The following is an 18,171-nucleotide window of genomic DNA, read 5'->3' on the forward strand; positions in this document are numbered from 1 at the left end:
GGAAAACTAGATTTCGGGGAGTAGATGCAACATGTCCACCTCACACTGTTTCTAAATCAATCAAAATACTCAGAAGCTGTTCGAATCAGTAACCTCTGCCTTATACTCACTTGTGTGGCTTTTTCATAAAGTATTTCTAGATTATATTCTTGCTTCAATGTTGATAGTTCCCAAAGTTCAAATGATATGAGAGTTATACTTGTATTCATCTATGATCAGTCTCCTTTCTCTATCTCTCTGTCTCTCTGTCTCTCCCCCTCCCTCCCTACCTACCTCCCTATCTGTCCTAGCCACACCTTTAAATTCTGATCCTGTATCTTCAGCTGTTTACAGGACATGTCCAATAAATGTTAAATGTTGGCGGTCTTGTAACATCAGATTCAAATCAGTCCCAAGGTTAACCTCATTCTCTATTGTTCAGAGCCTGTTCCCCTCCTACCGGTTGCCTCCCTTCCCCTTCATCCCTTACAAGGAGTCAGGATTCTACTTTTTGTGTGTCCCTGTATCCGCCCCTTCCTTTCTAGTCCCACAGGCACCACCATGGCACAGACTGCCTTTATCCTCACCTAGATAAAGCTGACGTCTTCTAAGTTTCTGCCTGTGACTCCAGCGTCACTCAGGCCACCCCATCTTCATTTTGTCCCTGTTTTTACTCAAAAGCCTTCAATGCCATGTAATTCCAGGCACATAAAACCCAAACACTTCTACCTGCTTGTGAAGATGCTGGATTTACCTAGCTCCACTTACTTCAGTCATTCTTGTGTCTTTACTGTTCCACCAAAGCACCGGCTTCCTTTCTCCAGAGGTTGCTTCTGTTCTGCAACAAATGTAGCATGATCCCCTGAACCCGAATTGTCACTTTCCAATTCCTTTCTCTTCGTAACCTTTCCAACAGTGTCAGCCTTTACTGATGTAATGAATGATGCGCTTCTTTTTACTTATTTCAGCTTGTTGCTGCCGTTTCATATGTTAGCCCTCTCTACCCAATTAGATAGGAATCTACTGGAACAGAAAAAACATCTCTTGTACTTGTGTACAGCGCTGGTATGCACCCGCATAGCATACCGGTATTTTTTTTTCAGGCAGCATACGCACACACACCCGTTCAAATAAGTCAACATTCCCATTGCTTACTCAGAGAAAACAAGCTTACATGCCAGTTCAAGTAGAGCAGGTAGGAAAGAAATGAGGGAAATGGGATGGGTTTGGAGAAGTTACAAATTCATTTTAAGATTGTAGTGTCTATATAATAACCATCATAGTAGTAGTAGTAATAATAATAATATTAATAAGGCACTGATTCCCCACATCCCATAGTCAGAGGCAGATTTACAATGAAGCTAATGAAACATCAGAATCCCTCATTTGCACATTTCCCTGTAAGGTCCCAAGGGAACCCTAGTGCTGTCTTCACATGTTTTTGTTAAACTCGTGAAATTAAGATATTCTAACCACTCGATTCAGATCTGCATGATTCACAGCACTGGATTGTCTGTGGGCATTCTGCATTTATAATATCTCATGTTGGATGGTACTGAGGGGGTCAGGGCCTTTTATAGCCATAATTTTCATGCCAAGCACCACTGTAGTGACTAGGTGAGCATTTTTAAATCAGGATTTTTATCCTTTTTATTGTCTCGTTGTTTCCTTAGGCACAAAATGAAATTGGGTGCTCTCAGACTACCTTTGGACTATCTCCTGCCCAAATAAGAAATGGCAAACCCTAGACAAACAGGAAACCAAGTGTCGAAGAGATACAAACTGATTTTCCTTGAGGACCTACTATGTTCCAACAGTGCGCATAAGTCACTGATCTCTGTGAGTGCTGCAGTGACTAAGGCAGATGATCATTTTCCCCTCTGACAAGTGAGAAAACTCAAGCTCAAAATGTTAAGTGACTTATTGCAAGTCACATGACTAGAAAGAGTTTGAATTTGGGTGTGAGTTCAGTTCTCCTGAATCCAAAGTCCATGATGTTCCTAAACCTTACAGGGCTAAAGCAAAAATCAGAAAGTAAATGTTCCAAATAAATGGGGACATACATGACTAACCATTTTAAGAACCTAAGAAAAATCTGAATACACTCCCCTCTGCATATTTTTTCCATAGTATATTTATGTACACAAAATGTAAAAATGTTGTTTCTTTCCTTGTATTTCTCTGTGTTTTCTTGATCTATTACTTCAAGAAATTCAGAGTAAAGCTGCAGTTTCCTTTGTGAAGTCGAGGATTTATGATTCATCAGTCCCTAAAGAAAAATGTGAAGGGGAGTGGGGGGGGGGGGTGCGTGAAAGATCTTTAGAGTTTGGCGTGTGACACCCAGGCTATTTGTCTTCAGGTGCTGGAACGTTGTGTTTCTGTTACCCTGGCACTTGTGATTCGCTGCGTGATCCCGGTTGAGATCGCAGCCACCCTAAAGCAGTAAGAGTGAATTGGAACTTGCTGTGCTTAAGTAATTACTTAACTGTGGCCCCCTGCCATTCAACAGTCTTGGAGAAATCTGTAGTTAGTAGTTCCATGTATTTTATTTCAAGGTGACTTTTGATTATTTCCCTCTTGTATTAGATAGTTTTGTAGCTGGAAAATAGCTGTGTCATTGCTTTGATACAATGCCTACAAGCTAGTCAGTAAACACATCGTGAGAGAGAGGAGAGACGGAGCGAGTGCTATTAAATTCCCATGCGTTCAAGCAAGGACAGCTGGTTTGGATTAGGAGAATGTTCTACCTTCAGCATGCAGCTTTCCCACAGCTTCGATTCCTCTTTTTATTTATTTATTTATTTTCTCTGTAGCTGACATAAACAGTCGGCATCACATCCTGTATTCGGTTAACATTTTTTGATACAATCAAGATATTTCACTAAATTATTTTTAATGCTGAATACAGCAGACATTTCATTATTCAGGAATCTGCAAACGTTCACACGATGACTAAAATATGCAAAGTGGATTATATCACACAAGATCATCACTAACAATAGCTATAGTGCTGTTCACTTGCTCAATAGGCATGTGAGACTTTTTACCTTTTTTCTTTTTCTTTTTCTTTTTTTTTTTTTTTAAGGTAAGCATATGAAGTCCTGGGAACTGCCTGACAAGATTAGATAGATAATTCTCATGAGACAACTTGGTTTTGTGACACAAGTGATGACCACCATGGATAGGACATCCAGATTGCAGTTCTACAAAAGTTTGGGGTGGAACTTGGTCCCTGATCGTATCTTCCAATACAAACAGGACAGTGCACAGACCTCAGATAATAGGGGGTCTGATACTGCAAAATGTGTTTAAGGAATATCCTTCATTCTACACACTAATCAATACGTTACTGGTAGACATTGTTCCAAGTCACCTATAGCCATTCCAGAGAGCCTACCCTTGCCGCTAGCCTAGTGAAACTATTTTAGAAATCTGTGACAAGTAAAGTCACTGTTACTACAGTAATGTAGGCTAGCTAAGACCTTGTTGGAATTCTTAGGAATTTTGAAAGCTTGAGTTACATAGTAGTAAATGCATATGATCACTTATAAACCTTTAAGACTTTTTTTTTCATCCATTCAATCAGAGGTCATGAGTCAAGAGTTTTGATTTGTATTCCCCACTCTAGAACTAAACCAGTTCTGTGAGATGAGCAAGTCAGTACCTCATGTAATCTTCATATTCTTTATCTGGAGAGAGGGGGTTTTCCAAATATGCTATATACCTAAATATTCATTGCTATGCTGTATTGTAGTGAAAAGGTCTAAGACACGGGCTCTACTCTCAAGACAGTTACATTAACCATTACACAGTAAAGAGGGCAATATTCTTTCATTTCACAAACGTGAATTGAGTACTTCACTCTGCCACATGCCGCAAAGATGGCTGTGGACGTTAATGCCCCCCAGTGCTGTGAGCATTACAAGGAAGCTGTCCCTGGAATTGTCTGGAAAGTGCTTATGACAGAAGTAGGAATGGGACTGGGTTAATAAGTTCAGGCAAATGAGACAAGGTGCAAGGAGATAAATAACTAATAATGTCATTTATTAATCTTTTGTATGGCAGATACTGCTACAGGCTTTTCATACATTTATCCCGAAGTCTCACAAAAATACAGTGAGGTAGGTGTTACTTTCCCCCGTTATTATAGTAGACAAAATTTAAACTTACCCCAGTAGACTGATCTCTTCCAAGATCATACAGTAAGTGAGGGAGTCAGGATTTGAATCCAGGGTCTGTGCCCTTAACCAGCACTCTTCTGCCTTCTAAATATTTGTTAAATGAACTCCAAATATTTTGTTAATGTGAAGTGATTGTTAGTCATAACACAACCTCAGTATATGAATCACAAAGAAAGAATATATGTTATATTCAGAACTTCCATCTGTGAGTGAGTCACAAATCTACATCCCTTTCCCTTACTGCTAGAGATCCTTTTCTTTTCTTTTTTTCTTTTCCTTTTCCTTTTTTTTTTTTTTTAACTATGGTTTGGTTTTTCTCCAGTCAGCAGGTTTTCCAATGGTATCTGTTAATTGAGGGTGTGGTGAGGTTGGGAGACAGCTAATGAAATTTTATTCCATTTTACTTTGATCGTCCTAAGATGAGTACGCGTAGCATAGCCCCCTCACCCCCGCCGTTAGCTATTCCGCTGTGAAAAGTAGACCAGCCATCATTTACACATCCATTCAATAAAATGACCAAAATTGGAAAAAAATTTAAGATACGGCATATAGTTTTCTTTTCCATCAGCATTCAGATGTCTTCTCTTGTTCTTCAACTGCCTAGAAAATTTAGAGAAATATACATAACATACAGAAATCTGGATGTTCATCCCAGCAGGCAACAACTAACTTAGAAGACAGTCTGCCCTTGAATGGATAAGAAGAGTGTCTTGACTTATGTCCACATGTCCATTAAGGCCCAGCGCTAGTTACTTCTCATTTCTACATTTACAATTTCCCTTCAGGCATTTTATCCAAGTGTTTTTTTTTTATCTCTTTTTTTTTGGGGGGGGGGGAGGGGAGAGTGGGATTTCCCAGTGAGAGACCACAACATTCTGAGGAGATGAATACACCTAGAAATCTGGTGTATTTGTGTAATCTGAAATCTGGGCTCCCAAATATTTAGTAGACTACTTAGATCCCTAAGCTGTTATGTTTTCAAGGATTTTTGCAAAAAGGATTTTGCAAATTAAAGGAAAGACCGCATTCACCCAAACTTTAGATGGTTACTATAGTTAACATCTGGGCTGTGTCCTGAGATCAACGCTACAGTGATGAAGTCCAGATGTTAAAACTTACCAATGTTTTTGTTACTTCTAAGCATTTGCTGCCTTTGTTGGTTTTTTTTTTTTTTCAGACTCTAACTTCTTAATACATGAAGGTATTAGAGAAGAAGGGGAAATGAAATTAGCATATGGCATGAACCCAGAGTAACTGAATTCCTCCTCTTTCGAAGCACACTTTCAGGCCCTCACAGGATATGCAGCCTGTGGGAAGGCAGGCTCCAGGGCCTGCTCATCAGATAAAGATATTTCCATTCAGTTGCTATTTTCAATTAAAATAGGCTATGTGAGGGGCGCCTGGGTGGCTCAGTTGGTTAAGCGTCTGACTTCGGTTCAGGTCATGATCATGGTTCCAGCCCAGCATCAGGCTATGTGCTGACAGCTCAGAGCCTAGAGCCTCTTTCGGAGTCGGTCTGTCTGTCTGTCTGTCTCTCTCTCTCTCTCTCTGCCCCTACCCCTGCTCATGCCCTGTCTCTTTCTCTCTTGTAAGTAAATAAACAAACATTACAAAAATTTTTAAATAGGCTATGTGATTGATTAAATCTTTTCAGATTTAATACTGTGCACTAAAGAAACAAGAAGAGGATTTAAATCAATAATAAATATTCCAAAATTTTTACAGTTGTCTTTTCATCTGATTTTAGTTGTATGTATGCACAGAAATCTGTATCTATACATATATAAACACACACACACTGTATATATTGTCCTAGAGGAGAGGAAACCACCACTCATTCAGGAGCAACCACATTGCAGCAGAGACGTGTTACAGTGAGCATCCGAGGACAGGTTGAAAAAAGCATTGTTAGTCCCTGACATCCATGTGAAGAAGTTAAGAAAATCCCCAATAACAATTTCTTCCTTCGGGGCATCTGGTGGCTCAGTCGGTTGAACGACCAACTTTGGCTCAGGTCATGATCTCACGGTTTGTGAGTTCAAGCCCCGCATCGGTCTCTGTGCTGACAGCTCAGAGCCTGGAGCCTGCTTGGGATTCTGTGTCTCCCTCCCTCTCTGCCCCTCCCCTGCTTGTGCTCTGTCTCTGCCTCAGAAATAATAAACATTAAAAAAAAATTTTTTTAATATTTCTTCCTTCAAAACCCACTTTAGTTTTGTATCCCTTAATTTATCTAAAATATTTGCATGACCATCCCAATGTTTATAGCAGCACTATCAACAATAGCCAAAGTATGGAAAGAGCCCAAATGTCCATCGGTGGATGAATGGAGAAAGAAGAGGTGGTATATATATATACAATGGAGTATTACTCGGCAATCAAAAAGAATTAAATCTTGCCATTTGCAATGAAGTGGATGGAACTAGAGGGTATTATGCTAAGCAGAATTAGAGAAAGACAAATATCATACAACTTCACTTATATGAGGACTTTAAGACACAGAACAAATGAACATAAGGGAAGGGAAGCAAAAATAATATAAAACCAGGACTTATTTACAGAAAATGGAAGTCTGGGGGTACATGGATGCCTCAGTTAGTTAAGCCTCTGACTATGGCTCAAGTCATGATCTCACAGTTCCTGAGCCCCGCATCCAGTTCTGTGATGACAGCTCAGAGCCTGCAGCCTGCTTTGGATTCTGTATCTTCCTCTCTCTCTGCCCCTCCCCCACTCTCTGTCTGTCTCTCTCTCTCTCAAAAAAAATTAATTAATTTTTTAAAAATGGAAGTCTGTTTAAGAACTGAAACCAGAGGGAAGCCAGGAAACAGTTCTTAACTCCCTCTCTTGAGCCATTACTGTTTGGTCAGAGTTCTTAACAGGACAGTTGTAATGGGATCTTTCTTTGGAGCATCATGTGATATCTTTGCTTACTTTTCTACATGATGAAACTTCAGATATCTGAAAGCAAGCAAAAAAGATATCCTCTTATCTCCAGGATATATCACCTTAATTATTTTGTCATTTTCGTAACTAGGAAAGATTTCGAGATCTTCAAACAGTTTCTTTTAGATGCTTTCTAGTTTGTTAATAGCCCTCTTTAGTAAACAAGATTCTCTGCATGTGCTCCGAGCAGGTATGGCATGGCAGGAATTCCTCCTAGGCCATATGACATCATTAGTATAATCTATCATTGCAATACATTTACTCTTTGCATTTGTATCACCTACACCTGTTGATGGTTCATTTTAAGCTTATGATCACCTATAAGCAAGAGATCTTTTTAACATGAAACAAAATCCTCAAGCCTTTTCTCTTCTGCATCAGAGTTTTGTTTTGTTTTGTTTTGTTTTGTTTTGTTTTTAAACCTAAATATAGAGTTGGCGTGTGTCCCAGTTAAATCTAATCTTGTTCATTTTACATACACCCTCCCTTACCCATCATGTCAGCCTATTGAGATAATTCTGAGTCTTTATCTCTTCATCTCTTAGCTCTTTATTTCAGCTTTGTGATACCCATAGACTTTATAAGTATCCCATGTGGAACTTTTAATCAAGGACTTTGGGCTTAATTTCATCAAAATACTACTTAGGACATGATCAATGATAAAAATGGTCCAGATGCATTTTTAATTGTCAGTACTCTTGGGGCACCTGGGAGACTTGGTTGAGTGCCCAAGTGCCCAAGCTCAGTGTCGTGAGATTGACCTCTGGGTCGGGCTCCAACTGCCCCTCTCCCCCAGTTGTGCCCTCTCTGTCTCTCTGTCTCTCTCTCCCTCTCTAAATTAAAATATAATAATAATAATGATTGTCACTACTCTTAAAAACCAGCTGTTCGGCCAAAATATGACTCTAGTTGTTCCAGCACCTATCCAGTCTAAAATAACTTCACTAAAATTTTGCAAAATGCTAGCATGCCATTGCTCTGATCTACTGGTCTAATAACTTTATAAAATGGAATTGGTATTTAGAATTGGTTTTTCATCTAATTCTTGCATGCTTCAATATTTTTATTCCAGCTATGCTATCTCTAATAATTAACATGTAACTTTAGTATAGTATTTTACACTAAAAAAAAAAAACTTCAACATAAATCACCCTCATGAAATCCTTTTAAACAGATTAAGGAAATGTATATGATTATCTCCATTTTAAAGATGAAGAAACTGAAGCTCAGAGAGGTGACTAGAATCCAGATCTTGGTATTTTAATGTCAATTTGTTGTTGTTGTTGTTGTTGTTTCCCATGACACCACAGCTAACCAGATTCAGTTGCATTCTGTTTTATATGGTTAGGTACTCAATGAATATTTTTGAATGAGTGGGTAAATCTGTTCAAAAAGTCTTCGTATCCAAGGGCTTTGCCTCAAAAAAATTTTGCCATTTAAAAGAACTGGCAAATCTCTGCAAGAACAACAATTAAGTCCCATACTACTAACAAGTACAGCAATAACACCTAAATGTGTAAATAAGTACAATAGATCATTTTTTCAGAGTCTGTATATGTGAGGTTTTTTACAGTATTTAGAACTGTGTTTTCTAAATCCTTGCCTACAAACTGGTGCCAATCCAAGTTGAAATTCCCAATGATCTGCAGAAAAATGAGAAAATAAGGGGCAATTGTTATGGATGGAATTGTGCCCCCTCCCTCGTATGTTGAAGCCTATACTGTGACTGTATTTGGAGAGAGCATCTATAAAGAGGTATTTAAGTTTAAGTGAGGTCATAAGGTTGAGAGTCCTAATCCAAAAGGAGGGGTGTCCTTGTAAGAAGAGCAAGAGAGGTATGCCTGGGTGGTTCAGTTGGTTAAGTGCCCAACCTCGGCTCAGGTCATGATCTCGTGGTTACAAGTCGGAACCCCGAGTCGGGCTCTGCCCTGACAGTTCAGAGCCCAGAGCCTGCTTTGGATTCTGTCTCCCTCTCTCTCTGCCCCCCTGCCCCCCCGCTCATGCTCTATCTCTCTCTCTCTCTTAAAAATAAATTAAAAAACAAATTAAAAAAAAAAAAAAAAGAATGAAATACTAGGAGTGTGCTCACACAGAGGAAAGGCCACATGAGGACACAGCCAGAGGCAACTCTCTGCAAGCCAGGAAGAGAGCTCTCACCAGAAACCAAATCTGACAGCACCTTAATCTTAGACTCCCAGCCTCCAGAACTGTGAGAAAATACATTTCTGTTGTTTCAACCATTCAGTCTGTGCTACTCTGTTACGGCCGCCCCACGCCGACCAACAGTAATGTACTGAATTTTTAATAGTATCAAATGTATTCAGCTTAAAGCCCTGTCCTTTATCTGCCCTTCTTACTTTTCTGTTGTTATTAATACATCCTCACTTACAGAAGTTGGTTTTGGGTGATGTGGATTCATAGGTTCGCTTCAGATAGTGAAGGTTAGTGATCCAATCCTGAGCCCATATAGTTTGGAAATTGTGCTGGCCTGTGACATCCAGATGTGTTGGAGGAGACCACGTGGGTGAAGAAATGACGTTCTGTTGGCCCGCTGACTTCAGCTGGGAGAACTCTGTGATCTACAGAGAACTAAGATCTTTGCGAAGCTCAGTGAAGCAGATGGGAACAATATTGATCTGGCAGGGAGCAGCAACACTTTGGGTCAAAAATGATCAAGTTGTATTAAAGCAATGCAGAGGCAATGTGAGTAGAGCAGAATCATTTGGTAGAGCTTTATATGGAAACACTTCTTCCAGACACACTTCTTGATCCTCACTCATGCGCCGGGTGTTGTCAGGCAGCGAGGCTACAACAGTGAACGTGGCACATCCCATGCACAGAAGGATCTCACTGTCTGGCGCTCAGGACAAGGGGGAGGGGGCGGAGGGCAGGGGTGGAAATGGGGCCAATGTCCCAAAGCAATTCCAGGAGAGGCCCCAACCCAGCCCGCTGCTTCCTGGCAGGCAAAGGCATTTCAGGGAGAGTGGATGGCATTTAGAAAGGCAGGAAATGGCCAAGCATGTGAAGGAGCTGATGGCATCAGTGGTCGCTTGTCATGTGGAGACATTTGCCTGAAAAGGAAAAAGAACGATAAGTGGGCACATTTATCTTCTGGGTGGGAGATAATGGGCTTGGGATGTGCTTTGGTTTTCTGTTTATTGTTATGTTTGCTATTTTGGCTTGGGATGTTTGTTTTTTAATCAGGATGAGAGAGACTTAGCCTGAGAGGAAGTTGCCAGTTACAGTGGGGACGAGGGGTGAAGAAATTAAAGTTGAAACTTTGGGGAAGGGCTGGGGCGCCTGGGTGGCTCAGTCGGTTGAGCGTCCGACTTCAGCTCGGGTCACGATCTCGCGGTCCGTGAGTTCGAGCCCCGCGTTGGGCTCTGGGCTGATGGCTCAGAGCCTGGAGCCTGCTTCCTATTCTGTGTCTCCCTCTCTCTCTGCCCCTCCCCCGTTCATGCTCTGTCTCTCTCTGTCTCAAAAATAAACGTTAAAAAAAAAATTAAAAAAAAAAAAAGAAACTCTGGGGAAGGGCTAAGGAAATTGTTGAGGTAGTAACTCAGAAGACAGGGTGAAAGGCACAGTGAGGAGAGTATGAGGAGGAGGGCGGCCCCGCCCTGAGGCTGGTGGAGAGGGGATAAAGATTGCTGTGGCAACAGATACCTTTGACAAGGAGCGTCTGGGGAGCTGAGATAGATCATAGCCCATGGCCTCAACTTTCTTAATGCAGTCCAGACAGCACCGTCTGCTAAAAATGGATCAGGGCTTGAGGTGTGTGGGGGTGGTTTAGCGGAATCATGGAGGATGGAAAGGGTCAAGTTCAAAAATGAGTCAAAGAGCCCCACAGAGGTTAGGGCGTTTGAATTGACAATGACTGCTATCTACAAAGCACTGGCATTTTCTCCAATGGCGACTTGCTACCTTTTCGAGGGGAGGGTGGAAAGAAACAGTGAAATGCAGCTTTAATTCTGTGTGGAGGTATTCCTGGTTGAAGGCAATGAGGAAGCGAGAATCTGGGGAACTGAAGGTGCAAGCCGGGAATGAAGGGTGGGTGCAACCAGAAACCCTCTCTGGAGGGGAGATAAGGTGGGAGGTGGGAGTCCAGAAGGCTGTGTCACAGTCGAAGGCTTCTGAATGATGCGCTCTAGGGAATAAAATGACACAGATGCCCGGTGATGGTTATGGAGTTGCAAGGTTACAATGTGTGTGTGTGTGTGTGTGTGTGTGTGTGTGTGTGTGTGTGTGTGTGTAGCTGTCTGCAGGGACCTTGCCTCCTCTGGAGAGGCTATTGCCCTTAGGGTGAAAGCAGCTGTGCGAACCAAGGTCTAGTCTTCAGTGAAGAAGGAGGAGAAGCAGGATATTAGACCAACATGGACTTGATGGGCTCAACTGCAGAGGAAACTGCAGAATAAGGACTGGGAGGCAGCAGCTGAGAGAACTTCTAGGAAGCCAGAGACGGCTGTGCAGGGAGAGGAGGAGGGAGCAAGGGCGGTCCAGTTTTCTATTAGGACCAGGAGGTGGAGAAACGGGGCGGGGGGGGGGGGGGTGGGTAAGAGAGCACGGGAGCAATGGCACGAGGAGGCCAGGGGCTCAGGGAAAGGGAGGAGGAGGGGAAGCAAGGAGACAGGAGTGAAGAGTACCGGGCAGCGAGATGGGAGAGGTGCTTCATCTAAGCACCTGCTCTGGGCAAGGCAAAAACTAACCAGGTCCCCACCTCCCTGGAGCTTATACATCACATCGTTGGCCTTTCACTTCATAACCACAGATTACAGAGAGCAGAGGCGTGGTCTCAAGTGACAGCAAAACTACAGCTTAGCATTTACATGTTACTTACCTGATTTGCCCTAAACAATATCCCATGAAAAAAAATGCAAACCAGAAAGTGCTTTCAGCTTGGAGCAGTCCCCGGTACTACTATGAAGCTAGTTATGATATTCTTAAAGTATTGCTTAGTTTGATTAGAAAATTATTCCAAAGCCATGGTTAGCCTTAAGTGTATGATAATTAACGTTAAATACAAAGCAGATCTATTACTTTGTACATGTTTGAGCGTATTTGTAATGTATCTTGGAAGTCAGGCGTTTGTGTTGCTTTGGGGCAGTCAGGCATTGTGATTATGAAAGCAGTTAAGAGTATGGATCTTAGGGGCACCTGGGTGGTTCAGTTGGTTAAGCGTCCCACTCTCAATTTTGGCCCAGTCATGATCGATCGGTTGGTGAGTCCGAGCCCTGCATCGGGCTCCACATTGATGGTGCAGAGCCTGCTTGTGATTCTCCCTCTCTCCCTCTCTCTCTGCACCTTCGGTGCTCTCTCTCTCTCTCTCTCAAAATAAATAAACTTAAAAAAAATGTATGGGTCTTAGAAATAGACTGGAGGGGTCTCAGTTTCCATTTGGCCACTTAGAATGTGGGTAACGTTGGATAGATTCTTTAACCTCTCTGTGCCTTATTTGTAAAATGGGCATGATATTAACACATCTGCCGCACAAAGGTTGCCGTGAAGATTCAGTGAGTCACAAACGCAAAGCACTCAGAAAGCTGTCTGGCACATTGTAAGTGCTAAATAAGTGTTAACAGTTGCTATAATTGCATATACTGTGACATTCTTCGCGAGGTATCCTATCTTCTATAGTCAATCCTGCTGGCAAAGTACTGGCTGTACTGTCTCTGCAATTGTAATCCTGACCTAGTAACAACTGTGCCAAATTGCACAAGCAGATAGTAATGTTTGGCAGTGCCTGGAGGTTTGACTGTTAATGGAACAACTGGAACTGACTTTTACTTGGCACCCAGCCAAGTAACGAATCCCTTTCCATCATTTCAGCAACATTTTCGCCTCTTGTTTCTCTATTTTGCAGTGGCCATGCATTAAATACCTGCAAAAAGCACCTTCCTTCTTTCTGGGCAACAGGTGAAACTCCTTGCAACATGATTAAGGACATGGGATGTCTGGATGGTATGCTTGTTAACACAGGAGTCTGTTTCTGCCTGCATTTAAGAGAGACACTCAGTCTGGGTTTTGTTCATTAAAGTTTTGCAATCAAGGGTCCCTTCTAGGCGGGGCACCGTGCTGACAACAAAGCAGGAATGAACAGTATTTATGATGTAAATGGTGAGATGCATTGGCCTTATGCACTGCTTTACTCATTCAACAAATATTATAAATACATCTCAGGCACTGTGCTAGACCCTGGGACATAGCTCTGCTTGCTAGACTATCTGCAGATATTTGAATATGAACTCAGACAAATGTGATGAAGAGATGAGTGAGACAGTGGTATGCAAGTGAGTGTTGGATGATGGAATGTGGCCGTGTGAAGGAAAAGTCGTTCGACTTACTCTGCTTTCTTAGGTAGAAACTTTTTTACGGACACGGGGAATTTAGACTGGTGTCGACTGCTGTTCTGTGTACTCTTTGGTCAATAAGATTTCTGACTGGTCTTCATTTTGAAATGCTTTTTGAGCACCGAACTCATCTATTTCAGATGAGACACACACACACACACAAACCCCATGCAGAATGCTGCCCTATGAGTGGGTCTGCCCGATACCAGGATAACTGATACATGTTGAAACCTTGAGAACTCCACTCTATACAAACGGTATCCCTGTTGTCATCTGAATTCCTAATTGTCTTGTGGTCAAATCAATGCCTTCTAAATAATTACCTGGAAATCCTCTAGAAAAAGAAAGTCTAAGATATTTAAAAGGCATGCTTTCACACTTCTGGAAGCAAAGCTTTTTTCTCCAAATGAAAACTATTGCCTACACGAAAATGTGTCTTTAACTTCGGTTTCTTCCTGTATTTTGCCATCGTTGCAGATGGCCTTTAAAAATCTCCCCCGTTCCAGGCAAAATTATTACTGGACTCCTTCAGTCTTCTTCCTGTATTTTGCCATTGTTGCAGATGGCCTTTAAAAATCTCCCCCGTTCCAGGCAAAATTATTACTGGACTCCTTCAGTCTGCCCAACTGCCCTCTTTAATAATTATGCTTTCTCAGGACCACCATCCCTGGTCCAAGTGTTAGGTCCTCCCACACCATGTTTAAAGTGTTATTTACATCCTTTAAAACTGTTTTCACCTCCACCTGAATAACGTCTCATGGTGGGATCTGGACAGTATCTTAATTTGGATTTCCCCTTTAAGAAGTCCCTGAAACAAGGATTTGGGTGCAAAGAGCGTATTTAGGCTGTGGCCCAGGAAGCGCGCCGAAAGAATGAGGAGGAGAGCTCCCTGAGGGAGGAGGGCCCGTGGAGGACTAGTCAGCAGCCTGCTGGTGGGTGCATGCGTCCTGCCTACCCCTGCTGCAGAACCTCCCCAGAACTCAGCAGTGTAGAACCGCCACTTCTGATGCCCACAGACTGCCTGTGTCAGGAGTGAGGATGGGCACTGGGGCCTCAGCTGGAAAGTTTCAAAGGCTGGGGTGACTGCGCAGCTGGGGCTGGAGTCACCTAGAGGTGCCTCATTCGTGTCTGGTGGTCATGAATGTCGGCTGGGGCTCGTAGAGCACCGACAGGTGGCCTCTGCACGTGGCCTGGACCTCTTCCCAGTGCTGCAACCTCAGGGTAGTCAGACTCCTCCCAAGGTAGAACAGAGCCCCCAGATGAATGTCCCAGAGAACAAGGCCAAGCAGCCTCAGCTCTTCTAACGTCACCTTACGAGTCACACAGCCACACTGTGTTGTTTACAAGCAAGTGGTGATCCTGCCCTAACTCAAGGGGAAGGAAAAATAGAGTTCTATTCTTAACTGAAGTGTGTCAAAGACTCTCCACTTTTTCTAATAAAAAATAAATAAATAAATAAATAATTTTGACACAGTATGGGCAACCATCTTCCTTCTTGACTGGAGGTCAAGGGGAGGGCAAAATATGAATTAACAGGTAATTACAATATAATATAACGCGTAGGTGATAAAAAGAATAGGTATGTACAAGGTATAATAGGATCACAGAGGAGTGGCACTTAGCTTGGTCATGGGTTCAGACAAGATGGATTAGTGTCAACCAGATGAAGGCAGGGAGGAGATTTCAAGGAGAAGGAATAAAAGCAGCCTCTTGGTGTGTGCAGTTTGGTAAAGTGGAATGTGGAGAGGGCGGGGGAAAGCGGAAGTGGAAGGTCATGAGAAGTCTTGAATGCCACACTCACAGGCAGGGTCCTTATTTTCAGGCAATGAAGAGTCATTAAGAGTCATTGTAAACCTCTAGAGTAAAGATTATGAAAGCCTGAATGAGGTATAGCCGAGCTAAATAGTAGGCGACGGATTTCAGAAGTATTTAGAAAGTAAAATAATGAATACTGGGGGGTTAATTGGCTGTGGGAGTGTAGGAAAGAGAGAAGCCTAGGTTTACCACCAGATTCCTACCCTGGATGCTTGGAGGCAGGCTGGTTCCACTGAGATGAGGAATTGAACAGGATAAATAAGTTAGGGAGGAAATGGTGAGGACCAGGTCCCTGTGGCTGTCCAGGTGCTCATGGCCAGCGGTCACCAGGTGTATGTCCCAGTCTAAACTGGGGAGAGAAGACAGGGCAGGAGATACCAATTTGGGAGTCATTAGCAAATAGGAGAAGAATGAGGAAGTCTAAGAAGAATACGAGAGCAGCATTTTTGGCTCCAAGAAGTGGATGTTGCTAATAATTTGGAGTGGTTCATACCTGGTTACCTCCATCTCCTTGATGATGAAGACAGAGTATCTGTTGAGAGAAGGTGGAGCTGGAATACTGAGAAGAATTTTTAAAACAAAGACATATGGCCAATATATAACACAGGAGAAAAGTTTGCTCTGTTGGTGCTGTACAAGTTTTTGTAATTGTTCCTGATGTCAGCATGCCCTCTACTTGTCCTCAGAAATTCTGACACCAAGTCCCATTCACTAAATCGGCAAAAACATCGCTAAAAAGGTGTTAGGGTTATATTGTCTATAATCTTCAGCACCCCTCACAGTTGATTTCAATTCCTTCTGATTCACATACATCTTGAATAATCACCAAACAAGAAAATCATTAACCACCTTCAAATTTAAGTCTTCACAAAAAACTTCTATAATGAAATGGAAAGAAGGTTTTTTTTTTTCTTTTCCCTTGGTGTTTACCGGTCATTATTCCGAAACATCTCAACAATCTATTTGTGTGTTAGTTTCCAGCAGATGATAGGTACCAGGCTTCCTCTGTAAACTTTCCTTACTTTACTTGAGTCTGAATCACAAAGAATTCAGAGTATTGATGCCCTAGGAAAGATGTTTTTCCAAGAGGGGTTGGAAGGGGTACAGAATGTGTTTGAAGATGAGAAGACAAGATGAACAAGCCTTTCCTTCCTATGAGCAAGTGCTTGCCTTACTCAGTAGATAGTATAATTACTGTCCTGTAAGTATGCACAAGGTTTGTTGTTTTGTTTGGTTTGGGTTTTGTTTTGTTTTGTTTTACCTGTAAAAGGGCTTTTCCTAGTTAAAAGGGTTGGAAACCACTGGTTTAGATAATCCTAATCCATGGATAATCCCCACATCTTCACTTCAATGGCTTCAATTGCCTTCCCCAAGAAAGCTCCCTTCAGAGCTCCTAAGGGTGAGCCAAATGGACAGATCTGAGCTTTGCCCCTTTTAATGAAGCATGGCAAATGACCAAAAGGCAAGCTGCTGAAAGAGAAATGAAAGAAACCCAGGGTCTGGATATTCCAAACTGGCTAATTGGCCCCTGAAAGATAGTGAGTCGTGTGCGAATGCCTCTTACTTCCTAACAGCTCAGCAGGGCCTCCGTGGAAGAATACCACACCAACTGAGGAGTCACTGCAGAAGGGGGATACTCAACCAGGGTCCTTTGTCCCTGTTCGAAGAACTGAAAGCCCCTCTTGGGAGTGTTACTTTGCCATTTAGAGGGCTTGGGGGGTGAAGGGGGAAAAGAAGGAAAGGGGAAAGCTTTCCTTACGTTTTCTCTACTAAGTTCTCAAGACTCCTACCAAAATATTAATTTTTGAGATCTCTTCCTTGTATGGTCTTACAACTGAACCTGACCTAGAATTTAAAAACAAAACAAAACAAAAAAACCAAAACATACAACAGGGTATAATGAGTTTGGAAACCGGAAAGCAAGGAAAAAGAAAAATGTGCCCCAAATCAGGTTGAAAATTTTAGCGTAGGAGAGCTTGTATACTTGCGTGATTTTGCCTCCTGCGAGGTCACACCAAAGGTGTTTACTGTGGATATTTGCATAATAATACTCTCCTACGTGGCCTTTTCTTACTTAACTCTTAACTAAAAGCACTTCTCACCTCTTTGGATAATTTATAAGCATCTGCCTTTGTGTCAGGTGAAGAGAAGTTCAGAGTGTGCATATAAGCATATTAGAAATCCATAATTCGACCCGCCAAAACCCCCTTTTTATGGAGGTGTAGTATTTGTCAACTAACTGGTGAGTCGCTGCATGAATGACTTACATAAAGAGCCCCACTGCTTTTCTCCTTACCTCCCCAGATGCCTCCCTCTTTCCTCTTACATTTACATCCCTTTTCTCTTTGGCCTTCCTTGCACTCTCTTTCTCAGCCTCTGGAGCCTGATTAGAAGCAAGAACCTAATACTATCCAAAATAACCTACAATGTAATACTTTGCATGCTAAATCATACTCACCTGCTGACCGTGTGACGGTGTGAAACAAACAGCCCAATCGTGAAACAAACAGCCCAATCTGTGCTGGTAACATATGTTTCCAGGAAATGTTCAGATTTTGCACATTTAGGGGTTTTCCCCATTCAGAGCAAAGATATTTTCAGATTAAAGAGAATATGTATATTTCCATTTGAATAAAGATTGGTCATTAATAACTTAACTGTCCAAAGTTGTTTAAAAGAAAAACACCAAACTTTGGTTGCATCCTTTTCCTCTACCAAAATTAAAAACATCTTAAGGAAAAGTAGGGGCGCCTGGGTGACTCAGTGGGTTAAACATCTGATTTCGGCTCAGGTCACTGTCTCACGGTTCCTGAGTTACAGCCCCGAGTCGGGCTCTGACAGCTCAGAGTCTGGAGCCTGCTTCGAATTCTGTGTTTCCGTCTCTCTCTGACCCTCCCCTCCCCCACCCGTGC

General features: G+C 42.2%; 1 protein-coding gene across 31 annotated transcripts in view; it reads left to right on the top strand.

Moving 5' to 3' along the window:
* DLC1 (DLC1 Rho GTPase activating protein) overlaps nt 1–18,171 on the top strand; it is a 560,457-nt gene that overhangs the window by 391,120 nt on the left and 151,166 nt on the right. The window contains exon 12 of one of the 31 annotated variants that reach the window (XM_042983092.1): nt 1,653–2,007. The exons of 29 other annotated variants lie outside the window; for them this stretch is intronic. In XM_042983092.1, coding sequence (XP_042839026.1) covers nt 1,653–1,663 — 11 coding nt within the window. In that variant the 3' untranslated portion in view covers nt 1,664–2,007. Of the gene's footprint in view, nt 1–1,652; nt 2,008–18,171 lie in introns of those variants that run through there. One more of the 31 variants, XM_042983097.1, reaches the window with a different exon arrangement.

Source organism: Panthera tigris, chromosome B1 (genome assembly GCF_018350195.1).
Source record: "Panthera tigris isolate Pti1 chromosome B1, P.tigris_Pti1_mat1.1, whole genome shotgun sequence".
NCBI lineage: Eukaryota > Metazoa > Chordata > Mammalia > Carnivora > Felidae > Panthera > Panthera tigris.